Raw genomic sequence first — 14,094 nt, forward strand, 5'->3', positions numbered from 1 at the left:
AACGCTGGGGCCCTATCTAACAAAATGAAATTCAGTGGTGAGAAAAGTAAAATTTTACAATTAGGCAAGAAAAACCAAATGTTCAGGTATACAATACATGGAACCTGGCTCAATACTAGTAACTGCAAGAAGGATCTTGGAGTCCCAGTGGACAATCACTTAAATATGAGCCAGCAGTGTGCTGCAGCTGCCAAAAAAGCCAATGTAATCTTAGGCTGCATTAACAGAGGGATTGAATCAAGATCATATGAAGTGTTAGTACCGCTTTATAATGCTTTGGTAAGACCATACATGGAATACTGCATCCAGTTTTGGTTGCCACAATATAAAAAAGATGTTGAGAATCTGGAAAGAGTGCAGAGAAGAGCAACAAAGATGATTAGGGGGCTGGAGGCTAAAACATGAATACTTGCAGGAATTTGGTAGGTCTAGTCAACTGTAAAGAAGGACTAGGGGTAATATGATACCAGTTTTCCAATATTTGACGGGCTGCGAAAAGAAGAGGGGTCAACCTATTTTCCAAAGCATCTCAAGGCAGTATAAAAAGTAATGGATGGAAACTAATCAAGGAGAGAAGCAACCAAGAAGAAACTAAGGAGAAATTTCCTGACAGTAAGAACAATTATCCAGTGGAATGGCTTGCCTTCAAAAATTGTGGATGCTCCATCACTGGCGGTTTTTAATGAGAGATTGAACAGCCATTTGTCTGAAATGGTATAGGGCTGTGATGGCAAACCTATGGCATGTGTGCCACAGGTGGCACGCAGAGTCCTCTCTGCAAGCACGCTAGCTGTTGCTCCACCCCAGTTCCACTGCACATGCCTCCCACCAGCCAGCTGGTCTTCGGGTCTCTGCTGCGCATGCGTGGGAGGCAGGGCGCATGCAGGGACGTGAACATGCATGCGCAGGAGGCAGGCACATGAATGGGGGTGAAGGTTGGTGCAGGAGGCTTTCCAGGCCCAAAATGGGCCATGGGGGGGGGTCTTGTGCACCCCCTGCACCCTGTTTTGGGCCTGGAAAGCCTCCTGCAACCACCTGGAAGCCAAAACGGGGCGTGGTGTGCGGGGCACATGTGCAGGGGGGACAGGGGCCATGCGGGGGGCATGGGCACATGTGTGTGGGTGGGGCGCATGCACGTGGGGGCACTCACATTGCATTTTGGGAGATTGGGCACACGTAGATGCATTCACATGTGCGCGCATGCGATTTGGGCACTCGGCACCAAAAAGGTTAACCATTACTGGTACAGGGTCTCTTGCTTGAGCAGGGGGTTGAACTAGAAGACCTTCAAGGTTCTTCCAATTCTGTACTGTTTTTGAGACTATTTTATGTTTAATCAAGCCATTAACCTGATATAGAAGTTTCTTACAATACCTGACATTTTAAAAATAATATTTCCATTATTTAATATTTAACATTAATAAATATTAAATAAATCCTATTTATTAATATTTGTATGATGGGTGTAAAAACTATTTTCAGAAGCTGGCAAAATTCTTTTTTCTTATTTTGTCATATAGTTGGTAAAAAGTAGCCTTTTCCCCAGATGTGTGATTAATAGCAATTTCATTTATTTTCTTTCCTTTGCAGAATATTGTACAGCTTGCAGGATTTAGATGGTGCCTTATCACTTCTCATGGCTTTCACTCAACAGTTTATAATCCAAATGAAAAGGTAATTATTTATGTGGACGTTTTCGGATACAGTTTAGCCTATATTTATTTTTAGGACACTAAAGAGTTAAAGTATATGTCCTAAGACTTAAAGGAGAAGAGCAATTTCCTCAGACTTTAAATATCTCTGTAATTTTTAGTGTAACAATAGGGGCAAGTCATTTAATTCCTGGCTACAATTATGTTAACTATTCAATTTCATTTGTAAGATTTGTTTTAAATGAAATGAAATCAGATTTATTTTTCCTATGAGTTATTACTTATTGATTTAAAATCAGCTTCTGTTGTTGTTTCATTCATCTATAGATTGGAGATTATTTTGTTTAATAAGATGTTGCACAGTTACATAGGTTAGATGTGATAGGGACACCCATCTCTCTGCTAAGGTCTCATTAAGGATACAGGACTGTATTATGGCTTATGTTCTCTTCAGTATTTATATAAATTGTTACCACCTTAACTGACATAGAATTCTATTCTCTTCAACTCAATAATAGGTAGTTGCCTATGTTTCTTTATGCTGAAAGCTACTTTCTCTTTAACTTAGGTTGCTTTGAAACTTTTCGTTGGTTCTTAGCATGCTATTGTAGGGAGGAAAGGCACACATTAACTATACCAAAACAAAACTATGGTAAGTTTGAAGAGGCTTAGATACCATCAATGGCAGATAAATAACTATAAAGACCGGGATTCATCCATCAAATAACTTGGCATGATATTTCAACCCTGTCTTATCCCTGAATAAGGGACTATAAAAAGAGAATACACAAACAGTAGATTTGCTGTGTTCTTAGGGTTAACACACTAGTCCAAGGGTGTTAAACCCGCGTCATCACGGCGTCACGTGACATATTGTGACTTTTTCCCCCTTCGCTAAACTGGGCGTGGATGTGGCCAGTGTGTGATGCATCTGGCCTGCGGGCCACGTGTTTGACTGTCCTGCACTAGTCTTTCAGTGTTGGAAAACTATATTTATTGTCCTACTCACAATGACCTGATGTTACTTGCAATTTACAAATTAATTGCTTACAGATATAGGTAATGTGTAGATTATTACCAAATATGGCATTCATTGTTGAATGCCATTCAACAATGGCATTTCAACATCGTTGAAACTTGTGTAAATATTTTTGTATAAACACATACACATACATTGTGTATATACATTTCTGTGTTAATTTTGTCTTCTTTTTTCCTTTTTTAAAAAAATATTTTTTCCTTTTGTTCTACTTAACTAAATAAAGGTTTTAAAAAAGATAATGTACAAGTTTGTTTTAAGTCTGTTTACCATTCTTAGGTCAGTTTTATTTCTATGAAATCTTAATAACAAATAATCATTAAAACAAATAATTATTAAAATTAATCATTTTTAATATATTTAGTGATTAGATTTCACATTTTTGTATTCATTGAATGACACCAAATGTAAATGTAAATATCTCTGTTTACATTATATTTACGAAGGATACTTTTTTTCTTCCTCATACCTTCACTAGACTTTTGATAAGCTTCTTATTGCAAATAGAGGAGAAATTGCCTGCAGGGTAAGTAACATCCCAAAATTGTAGTTATTTTGTAGTTCTTTGATTTTTACTTAAAGCATTTAATTAAAAGAAACACTTTTTCCCTTTTAACTCCCTGACTAGGTAATTAAAACATGCAAGAAGATGGGAATTAAAACAGTTGCCATACACAGTGATGTTGATTCAAATGCTGTAAGTACCCATTGTTTGTTGTAACATTCTAGATTATTATTTGTGTTGATCCCATCCAAATACTCAATGAATATTTGCCATTATTTTAAGCTACATTTTAATAGGCTGTCCCTTCTTAAGGAAATATCATTTCTTAAATCCTTTTTATTCAATCAAATATATTTTGAAAAGGATGTTGAGATATCCAAAATTCTATAAGATGGGAGATCCAAATCATGATAGAAAGTTTATATTTATCTTTAAATACATCTTTGAATTCTTCATAGTGCTAATGCTAATTTCCACATTTCAACAATTACGGAAATCATAGACATTCATATATTCTTCAATATCAATATGAAGTAATTATGGAGTAAGAGAGGACATTTTAAAAAATAAATCACTTGTGGGAGCATTGCCATCAGGTGATTGGGTAATACAGTGGTGCCTTATGATGTCACTGCTAACATAGAAACGATAAGACCACACTGGGTATATACTTGGTATGATGAACAAAAGAGCTTAGAAAGTTGAGAGAGGAGACAACGTCTTAGGAAGCTTGGAAAGAAGATTAATTTCTGATGTTAATAGGCATATAACATACTTTCTACCATAATTTTACTAGACAGATAGTACTAGAGATGTTGTATGCGTCTTCAAGATCTTCCTAAAGCCCTATCTAAGGAAATTATAATTTATACTTACTATATATATATGGATTTTCCACCAAGTCAATAACATAAAGGTATTTTTTTAAACAAATATTTTTTAAACAATGTAGAGTACAGTTAAAAAGTTAGATCTTAATATCAGAATTTCATGCACGAGGACAGTAATATATTTGAAAGTCAAAAATATTCCATATTGCCATAGTGGCAAGACATCCAAATATTGAAATAAATAAATAAAATCTTTATCAGTATTTAATAAATTGATAGATAGTGGGCTTATAATTAAATGCTTGCTGAATTTTGTCTGCCAAGTAATGTAATGCAGTGCATTGTTGTTGCATGAACTAAGGCTCTGAATTAGTAAGCTTAACAAAACTGCATGCTTTCCAGTTAATTATCATGTTCCCAGAGGCTTATCATATTTCATTATAAATTGTCATAATTTTTCAGAAGCTGAAATAATTTATTATTTAGGAATATGTTACTTCAGAAATGATTGAGTGGGAATTTGGTTGAGCTTTCTTTTTTTGCATTTATTTATTTATTTATTTATTTTTACATAAACAAATGAACATATATGTTGAAAGAATGTTGAAAAAGAAAATATGGTAAAAAAGTATAAAAACCAGTATAGATAGAAAGAAAAAGAAAATTAATTAATAATTAAAGAAGCAACTTCCATTCTTTTTACCATGGTGACAAACAAACTTAGTAGCCTTCCCTCTATAAAAAGTAGGGGAAATGTTTTGATGGATATTTTCACTAACAACACTAATGATATTTCTTAGATTCCTCATTCTGATTTGCTTTGCTTTGAGTAAACATTTGTTCTTTCTTGGCTTGAATTAGATACTAGTGGCAATATTGTATATGTTTTTTGGTGCTGATCACAGAAGAAGCATTATTTAAACTTTTTTCAATCAAGATTGCTACAATAGTGGAACTTAATTTTAGGGAAACCTTATACTAGAAATGTAACAGTTTGGTCTAAAATATAATTTAAACGACATACAAAAGAAAAGAAATATATTAGCATGATGGATAGCAGAATGAAAGGAAAATAAATGTGGTTTAGTCCTTGTTTAAATTGATTCAAAATAATTTTGAGTCAGAAAGAGAATATTTTATTTCAGAACATTCAACAGCAATAGCCTAGGGATCACATTTATGGAATATATAACAGAATGTATAAAGTGTGCTTTATAGGATTGAAGTCCAAGAATAAAAATATAACTTGGAAAATTTTGAACATCATAATGTGCAAAATGTTATATATTTGTGCAGCAAGTAAGTTGTAGCTTTCTCTATTTTCTTTTTCCTCTCATGTTTGAATATTTTTAGAGAAATGTAAAATATTGTGGAAATTCAGCCACCATCTATTGGATTGTATCCAGCAAGGTGGCTTGCTGTTCGAAAGAAAATTCCTGATGTGTATTGTATTTTAGTCTTCGGATTTAGTAATGAGATTGAGTGGTATCTTGTGTGAGCCCTCATGGATGATTGACAAAGAGGTGATGTGACTCATCATTTATCAAGTTATTATCATGTCTACCCTTTATAATTTATCCCTGCTGTCTGACGAGGTGGTAAGGACACTATGACTTTGTGATGTCAAAGTAATTAGTGTTTGTTTGTGGTTTCCAGCTGAACAAACTGGAAGCTAACAATCAGGTAAATTAAAATGAAATGCACCAGCATAGGCAAAGATGAGAAGACCTCTGGGAAGAGCTTATCAAAATTTCATACTTTTTTTTTACAGTTATGTTTTCTAATTGCTCACTTGTACTCACTTGCCATTAATAGCTTCTAATATATGCTGCTGAGGCATCTTGCTATGAGAAGATACAGGAATTTAATAAATAAATAATGAGACCATCCATCATTAACTGCTTTCTCTCCATCGTATTTATATAAAACCAAACTGTTAGACCTATTAAAGTACAAATTTAACTTTAAAGAAAAAGAATACATTGTTTAATTATGAGGCATAATAACAGCAACATATTTAAAATAGTTACGTATGTTTGGCAAGTTGGGCTTTCCAGCTTCAGTTTAGGATAGTTGCATATGCTGACCCTGTAAATCACTTAGAGCAAGGGTGTCAAACTCGCGATAACACGTTGTCACGTGACATATCACAACTTTTTCCCCCTTTGCTAAACCGGGGGTGGGTGTGACCAGTGCGTTACGCATTGGGCCTGTGGGCCGTGAGTTTGACACCCCTGGCTTAGAAAGGGCTGTAAAGTACTATGAAGCAGTATATAAATCTAAGTGCTGCTGCTATTGCATGAGTGACTTTAGCATTATGGTGGAAGAAAGTATGTTTATGAGAAATTTAGCGTAACTAGATAATGATAAAAGAAAAGCATTTTACATAGACTAATTTTACTGGAGAAACTTATTTTTTCAGGTTATGGTTTTTCACCCTGATTTTCTTTTTTTCTGTTGTATTCTTTATTTTTTATTTAGGTTTTTAAAAATATTATTCATATTTTACCTTGCTCTGCTTCTTAAATAGTTAAGTCAGAATTAGATTGGGTTCATGTGTAGAAGCTAGATTTAGTCATGTCACTGTGATTTGAAGCACATCTCATGAAACTACAGTTCCCTAATCTGTATGATTGTGTAGCTGTCCCCTCTACTCCTAAAATAGGGTCAAATTATGATGGAAGAGTATTGAAGTTCCTACAGTGGAGGAATGGATTGTAAAAATGTCAGAACTAGTGGAACTGGCAAAACTGACTTGTCTGGCCAGGGAGAAAACAAGTGCTTTGTTAAAAGACTGGAAACCTTTTATGGACATTTTGCTAAAAGAAGAATAACAAGTAAAATGGTAATTTATGGAGATTTAATGATTGAAATAAATTAATAATAAATAAGGGACTGAAGGGATCTCTGGAAGCATTAAGAGGAAGAAGATAATAGATTTGTTAATATCTGGTGAGAAGAAGGTTGGAAATCATACTTCAAAATCTTCCTTCCTTCTTTCTCTGCATCCACCCATCTTTAGCTTTGTCTCTGTAAAATCCTCAATAAATTTAATTTTTTTTAAAAAAAGTCAAGACAGTGAAACACCATACTGATGTTATCAATTTTCTTTGGAATCTCATTTATCATGTTTTCAGTTTAGCATTAAAAAAATCCTATCAAAAACGGAAATATAAACACTGCTTCAAAGAGGTGTGTGATTCTATTTTTAAAAAAGGAAGTTTGCAGGTTTTTTATATTAAATGCTATCTTTCCACTGTTAATCTTTCGTATCAAACGTTTATGTTGATATTGATTTTAATTAAATGACTTCACTGTATTTTGAGAATTGCCATTTATGGACATCCCTCCCATACTATTTGGATGGTAGGAGAATAGAATTCCTGGCAGAAACATGGTTAACATGTTTAATCAGCAACATTATATTTAATTGGAGAGTCTGTAGTCTAATAGCAAGAGACTGAAGGGAGTTATTTAGTGTTAGTAATGCTTGTCTGGGAGTTGTGTACTAATCAAGGAGCTTGTGTGTTAGCTGTGGGGATAATGAATTATGACGATTATGACATGTTAGTACATGTCTGTGGGAAAAGTGGATGGGTCATGAGTTAATCAAGAAGTATATTAAAATTGCTTCCATGCTGGTTTCTGATTCTGTTCTCTGTACTGTCTGTCAAGGTTTGGGATTTTGAGACAATTATTTTCTGCATCCAGTTTAGTATGTAAGTAAGCAGTTATAAAAAATCTCTAAAACTTAAAAACTATAAATTCCATATTTGAAAACATACAGTGTCAGATGTTACAATGGCACAGTAAAACTATAACAGTTGGAATCCTTTAATTTTATTAATTTATGTATCTATCATAATTTATTTATAGAAATGATATGGTTTCTATCTACAGTTTTATTATTTTAAATGGTTGCACAAGTTTATTCTTTAAAATACAGTTTGTCTTTTCATTAAGCCAACAGTCCCCAACCTTTGCAGCTACGCAGGTACGCGCATAGCTCTACTTGTGCAAGCAGCAGACCGGCGCACACACTCATGCACGCACAGCTCAACTTGTGCACATCAAGCTGTGTGTGTGTGTGTATACACCTGTGTGTGCACGCTGTCCCGCCACTTGTATGGCCAGGTTTGGAATAGGCCATGGCCTAGTATTGGGTGCGATCCCCAGAATCGGGTCTCAGCCAAAGTTATTCTGAACCATATCCTGCTCCAAATCCTTGTGCAGTTGGCTGTTTTATAAACCAGGTAAACTTAAGAGGGCCAAAACCATGTCTTTCATGTCTTTCATGACATTCATGAAACTGCCACTACATATTTTTGTTAGTAAATTAACGCATTGAGTTTACTCATTAAAAAAGAATGAATTTATGAACATCTCATAAATCCACAGAATGGATTCGTATTTGTAGGTAAACTTTCACTGAAACTGTTGTATAGACGAGCACCAACGTATTTTTATTAGTGTATGCACTTATTAAAAACTTCCTACCAAACTGCGACCATCATGTATTAACTTAATTAAACCTGTATCACAATGCAGCTCAAAAGTGTTAACCTGTAGGAGATTGTTATTGAAATCCATTATCTATGGAGTCAGTATTAGTGGTCAGCAGCATCAGAAGTAAAACTGCAAGTAAAGTCTCCTCAAGGGTGCTGTGAGCCCAGCAGGTTAAAATGTCAGAGTTTCTTAAAGGGACTGGTAGCTAAGGCCTCTAGAGTTATAGGGAAACCAATCATTTGGCCTCGGCAGGGAATATTTCTTTATTTAGCAAATAGGGAAAAATTGCTAACCTGAAAAAGGATTTAGTGTGTACCCTATGTGCTGTTTTAAAAATATCCCCATAAGTAATACATACATATGTGTGTATGTGTACACATAACATTTTTAAAGAATGTGCATGTGACTTTTAAAGTTTGCTTTAGATGTTAGGTTGCACAGGTAATTCTTGGTAAACATTTTTATGCAAATTATACATAAACCTTAATCCTTTGATAAATTTTGCTTGCATGAATAGAATAGAATACTTTATTTGGCCAAGTGTGGTTAAAGACACACACATCTCCGGTGCAGAAGCTCTCACTGTACATGCAAAGCAACAGAGTAATAATAATCATAATAATAATACCAATAAGAAGGGGTAGTAAAGAAGATAAGAAGTATTATAATAATACTACAGCCAAAGAACATGGGTAAAGATACTTAGACATTAGACAGTTTTCTGAGAAAAATAATTTTTATTTATTTATTTGTATAAGAATTCTCCTTTTATTTGTTCTTTTATTTATTTATACATAAAACACACAAACATACGTACAGTACATTGTCTTTAAAAGTGCTCTAAAGCGTTATTTTTCCTAAATAGCTCTTTTAAAAATCTATAAATTTAATCTTCCATTTGACATTCTTGTCAAACTAAGGTTTTATTTTTGTTTTAAAATTATGAATAGTGATTTGGCATTTTCTGAAAACTAGCTTGTTTAAAATAAGTACCAGTTGATGTGCAATTTAGAAGAAAAGGATTAACTGCATGAAATAGATTAGAATAACTTGAATAAAACTGAATCAGAAGAAGTGGTTGTAGTTTTCAACTGGTGTCTTATTTCACAAATAGGTTAGATAAAGTTTGTAAATTGAGGCTTAACTCTTGATGAAATTGAAGTCCTGAGTAAACATAGTATCCAGAAAGAAAAGCAAGTCTAAATTATAATATAGAATTTCATCCTTTTTTAAAGAACCTGTTCTGAGTTGTTAGAAGGCTCCTTAATGTAGTCTCGTTGAAATCGTGGTAAAGTTTATTTTATTTTATTTTATTTTATTTTATTTTATTTTATTTTATTTTATTTTATTATATATAAATTATATATATATAAGTTTATATATTGTACTACAGAACTTTATATTAGTTTTGGTTGATATTCTAGGATTTCTCCTAGGAGGAGAGAGTGATCTGGATTTAATTTTATTGTAAGCCATAATGTGATTTATTGAGTTCTAAATCACTGTATTGTGTATAGATGGTTTTTATCTTTAGTGTGTATCATGAAGCTAGACAAGTGAAGTTTATCCAATAAACTCTGGTTGAACAAGCCCTAATTTAGCATTATGTACAGCTTTCTGTAATTGATATTTCTGAAGACACCTGCAAACTTCAAGTTGTTCTAAATGGCATGAAGTTGTTCTAAATGGTGCAGTCTGATTTTGACAGTATTGCTATAATGCAGAATATTTCACCAGTCTTGAAAGAATTTCATATAGCTGCCTCATTGCTTTTCAATGGAGTGCAAAATGTTTAAATGACATGGGACCCATATATTTAACGTAATTTTTTTCCCATATGGTGGAATCATTGCTTGATGCTCAGCTCTGGAATTCCTTCCTGAGTGGAAGGAAAGAAAGGGGGCTTTTGATTGTGTTTGGTGGTTGTCAGCCTTACCTGTCTTCTGCTGGAGGTTAGATTGATGGCAGTCCTCGCATTGTTTTGAAAAGGTATCAAGATAGAATGATTCTTAAGTTTTGAAAACAAACAGACTGGCGAATGCCATTTTATAGTTATGTCCATGTTGGTATTTATTTGGTATTTATTATGCTTTTATCTGTAGATTTTATTTGATGATGACTGTAAATAAATTAAATGTATAAATGAAAGCCATAAATAAAAGTTATTGCTATCAAGATAGGAAAATGCTCTAAAATGAAGCCACAATTTTTCACAAAATTGTGAAATTGTAATTCAGTGTATTTCAATTGTATTTCAGTGGAAATGAACTGAGGGAAAAAATGTCTGCTGAAAGTTTCCTATCTTTGTCTAAACAATTATCTGTGGACCTATAATTCTCTGTATACCTAAGGTAAGAGTGAGCAGCATTATTAAGATCTAGTTGAAGAAGGGCTTCTCTCATCCCTTGTTATAGGCCGTACTAGCGAAGTCCTAAGAAATCAGAAGTTCACCAACATTCCTCTATATTCTGTTGCCTTAAAGGACTAGTGAGCTTTGTGATAGCAAATGCACTAGAATTGTGGGATTCCATCCTTTGGAAAGGCTTATAGACTTTTCTTGTGGCTTTGGTATAAACAGTTTAAGATCTTTGTGTTCCCACAGCTCTGAATTCTTTTAATCCCTTGTAATGTGTGAAAGTGCTTAGAAGACAATGTTTATGTGAAAATTAGCTACTGATCCAGTATGCCTCTTTTAGGATAAAAGTTCACCCAAATGTCAAATAAACCCTATCATGAGGAGAGGGAAATGGCTAATTCTAGGGTGATTGGAAGCAAATTATCTATATCCCTTGCACAAACAATGCATGGCCATTACCGAGTCTGCATATATTACATGGGTGTTTATGTCTTGTAATTAGTGATTATAAATAAGCATGGTTTTGTGTGACATACACTTTGATTAACCTGTAAAATCCAGATTCTGTATATGGCATTTGGGACTTCTCCAAGACCTCCATAGCAGTTCTGCCTTGCTAGGGAGCAAGTCAATGTCAGGTCTTCCCTTGAGATTGATGGGTTAGATTCCATCCAATAAAGCTACTTCTTTTCATCTCTTTTAAGAGGAATTGTGGTCTTGGAATCTCTCAAACTGGAGAGAGTGTGTATGTCTCCTTGTATAACACAAAGCATTCTGCTCTCTTCTTTCTATAGGCATACAACAAAGAGTGGGAGAGCTATTCAGGCAAATTTAGGCAATTAATACTTTTTACCCATTACAAAGGGTTTCCTTTCCTTAGCATAATACACCACTTTTTCTTGGTAATATGAATGGTTTTATCTGTTGATCCTAATTTATTTTTTATTGAGTTCCTCTTTAACTTTATTGATGTTGGAGTCTCCAGGACCTAATGGATATATAATTTTAGAAACTCTTTTTACTTTGAAGGGAAGAAAACTGCGAAGTTTGATATAATTTATTGAGGCTGGGAATAAACTACCTCAGCTTTTCTGAAAGATGTAGTATGTCATGATAATCTCATACTGTGTGTATTTTTTCAGTAGGTTTTCTTTAAATTATATACACTACAATTGTATGGCATGTGCTTTAATTCCAATCTGGGTACAGTCTGATGTTATATATTTCCTGTGCTGATACTGTAATATCCTACATCATTTGTTGATGTTTTTATTAACTACTTTTTATTAACTTCCTTTTTTGAAATTATCGTGATAAGCTTCTTGGGATCAGGAGACATGCCTCTTCCTGATATAATTCTATAAAGCTGTTCATGGTATTATTGTTGGGCAGCTTCCCCATGTTAATACTTGCAATCTTGAGGTTTAAAGTCATATGTTTCAAGAACAGTTTGTTCATGATGTCATAGTGTGATGTTCTGCAGAAGGAATGATCAATTAAAGTTTTGAAAAAGTATTGTATGAAAAACATTAAAAGTGTGCTCTATTTGGACAGTAATCAGATTTCTCTTTGCAGCTATTGGATTGGAACTGGAATTTATTCTTACATAGAAAAACATTTATGAAATGTTCAGAATTCAGGAGAGATTACAGTCCCTGCCATATGCAACTAGGTACCCCAAGGGTATCCTAAAGTAGTACATTCACTTTCTTTAATTACAATGTGAGGTACACCTCAAGGAGAAAGCCTCTTCCAATATATCCACTTAGAAATTATGGGGTCTCAGCTTCTTTCATTAGTAGAGCTTTATATTAAAAAACAAAACAAAAACAAAAGCAGAAAGTGTGAGTATGTTTGTTTAGGGAAACCTTGGGTGCCGAACAGAAACGATTCTGATTTTTAGTGCTGTCCTAAAAGTCATAGCATTAATCTCTTGTCTGTACGAGTTTTTTGAAATCACCATCTCAAGACTGAGGCTATTTTTTAATCTTAATATAGGCATTAAGCACTTTTAAATCCACACTGTCATTCTTCTGAACTATCACCTTTATCAGTGCTATTTGATTTCAACATTATTGTCTGGTACTGAACACTGCATGACTAAATCTGTTTAGATTTGTATTCTGACCAAGGCTTGGCAGTGCTACCTCTTTATGTAATTAATAGCTGAATCAGTGGATTTGAAGGTAATTTGCATTAAATTGAGTTTTAATTCAAGACTTTGCTGTGCCTTGATGTGTATAAGAGCGAGAAGCAACCTTAACTTGATTTTATGGGATGAGCTAATTGTGGTTTGTCTTGCTGTGGTGTAGTATGCTCATTGGGTAAATTAAATACATCTACTTTATGGTGAGGAATCCTTCATTGTTCTATAATGTTGATGTGAGCTCCAAAGATAGCTAGGTTGACGAAATCTTATGAAAGATTTCAGCTGATGTTCAAAATAGGCTTATCGAATAATGCATACAGTACTCATGCCTTTGATGTTGGAAAAAGAACAAAGGAATGAAAAGTGAAAGTGGGTTGCAATGAAGACTGGTTGTGTGGTGCAATGTTGTTGGAATCATTGCTTTAAGACCTGAATGTGCCAAGGGTTAGTCTACTCTGCATAACTGGAACAGTGGGTGACCCAAGCATTCATTTCTCCTGAAGGATCTTTGTCCTGGATTTCTTTTTAATTAGGCATTTAGATTCATGTAAGAAGCGTCTACCAAATGGAGAAAAAAATCAACTAATTAAAGTGTAAAAATGGTTATTTAAAATAGTAAAGGCAGGTAGTTCTGGCTATGTGAACCAAGCATCTGATCAGATTTTGTTTTCTACTTGGTCTCTGTGTAAATAGATAATCTCACAGTGAAATTCATTTGCAAAATGATAGATGGATTTGTACAACTTCTCAATTTCCACTTTGGAGTAGTATACTTAAAATTTTACTCAACTCTTACAAAAGATAATGAATGAGTTTACTTTAAAAACTAAAGATGCTTTTGAGTTGAATAGAATACATCCTGTTAATATTCTTGGCTACAGGATGGATATGACTTGTTATTGTCTTCTTCTGATTCAGTTTTTGCTTTGAAAATCTGTAAATTATCTATAAATTATGCAGTGGTTTCTATGTAGACCATCTATCAAAGAAACTTTGGGAACTATGGAGCTTTTTATTATTAACTTTTTACTATAACACTTAAAATTTTATTTATCAG

The 14,094-nt window shown here is 33.8% G+C and overlaps 1 protein-coding gene across 3 annotated transcripts in view; it reads left to right on the forward strand.

Moving 5' to 3' along the window:
* The window catches only part of PCCA (propionyl-CoA carboxylase subunit alpha), a 233,271-nt gene that overhangs the window by 21,519 nt on the left and 197,658 nt on the right, over positions 1-14,094 (forward strand). For 2 of the 3 annotated variants that reach the window (XM_060686585.2, XM_060686586.2), the window contains 3 exons: positions 1,591-1,674; positions 3,170-3,217; positions 3,320-3,388. In XM_060686585.2, the coding sequence (XP_060542568.2) occupies positions 1,591-1,674; positions 3,170-3,217; positions 3,320-3,388 (201 nt within the window). Of the gene's footprint in view, positions 1-1,590; positions 1,675-3,169; positions 3,218-3,319; positions 3,389-3,852; positions 4,113-10,790; positions 10,884-14,094 lie in introns of those variants that run through there. The other variant, XM_034418252.3, reaches the window with a different exon arrangement.

This window comes from Pantherophis guttatus, chromosome 5 (genome assembly GCF_059756535.1).
Source record: "Pantherophis guttatus breed Tessera chromosome 5, ASM5975653v1, whole genome shotgun sequence".
NCBI lineage: Eukaryota > Metazoa > Chordata > Lepidosauria > Squamata > Colubridae > Pantherophis > Pantherophis guttatus.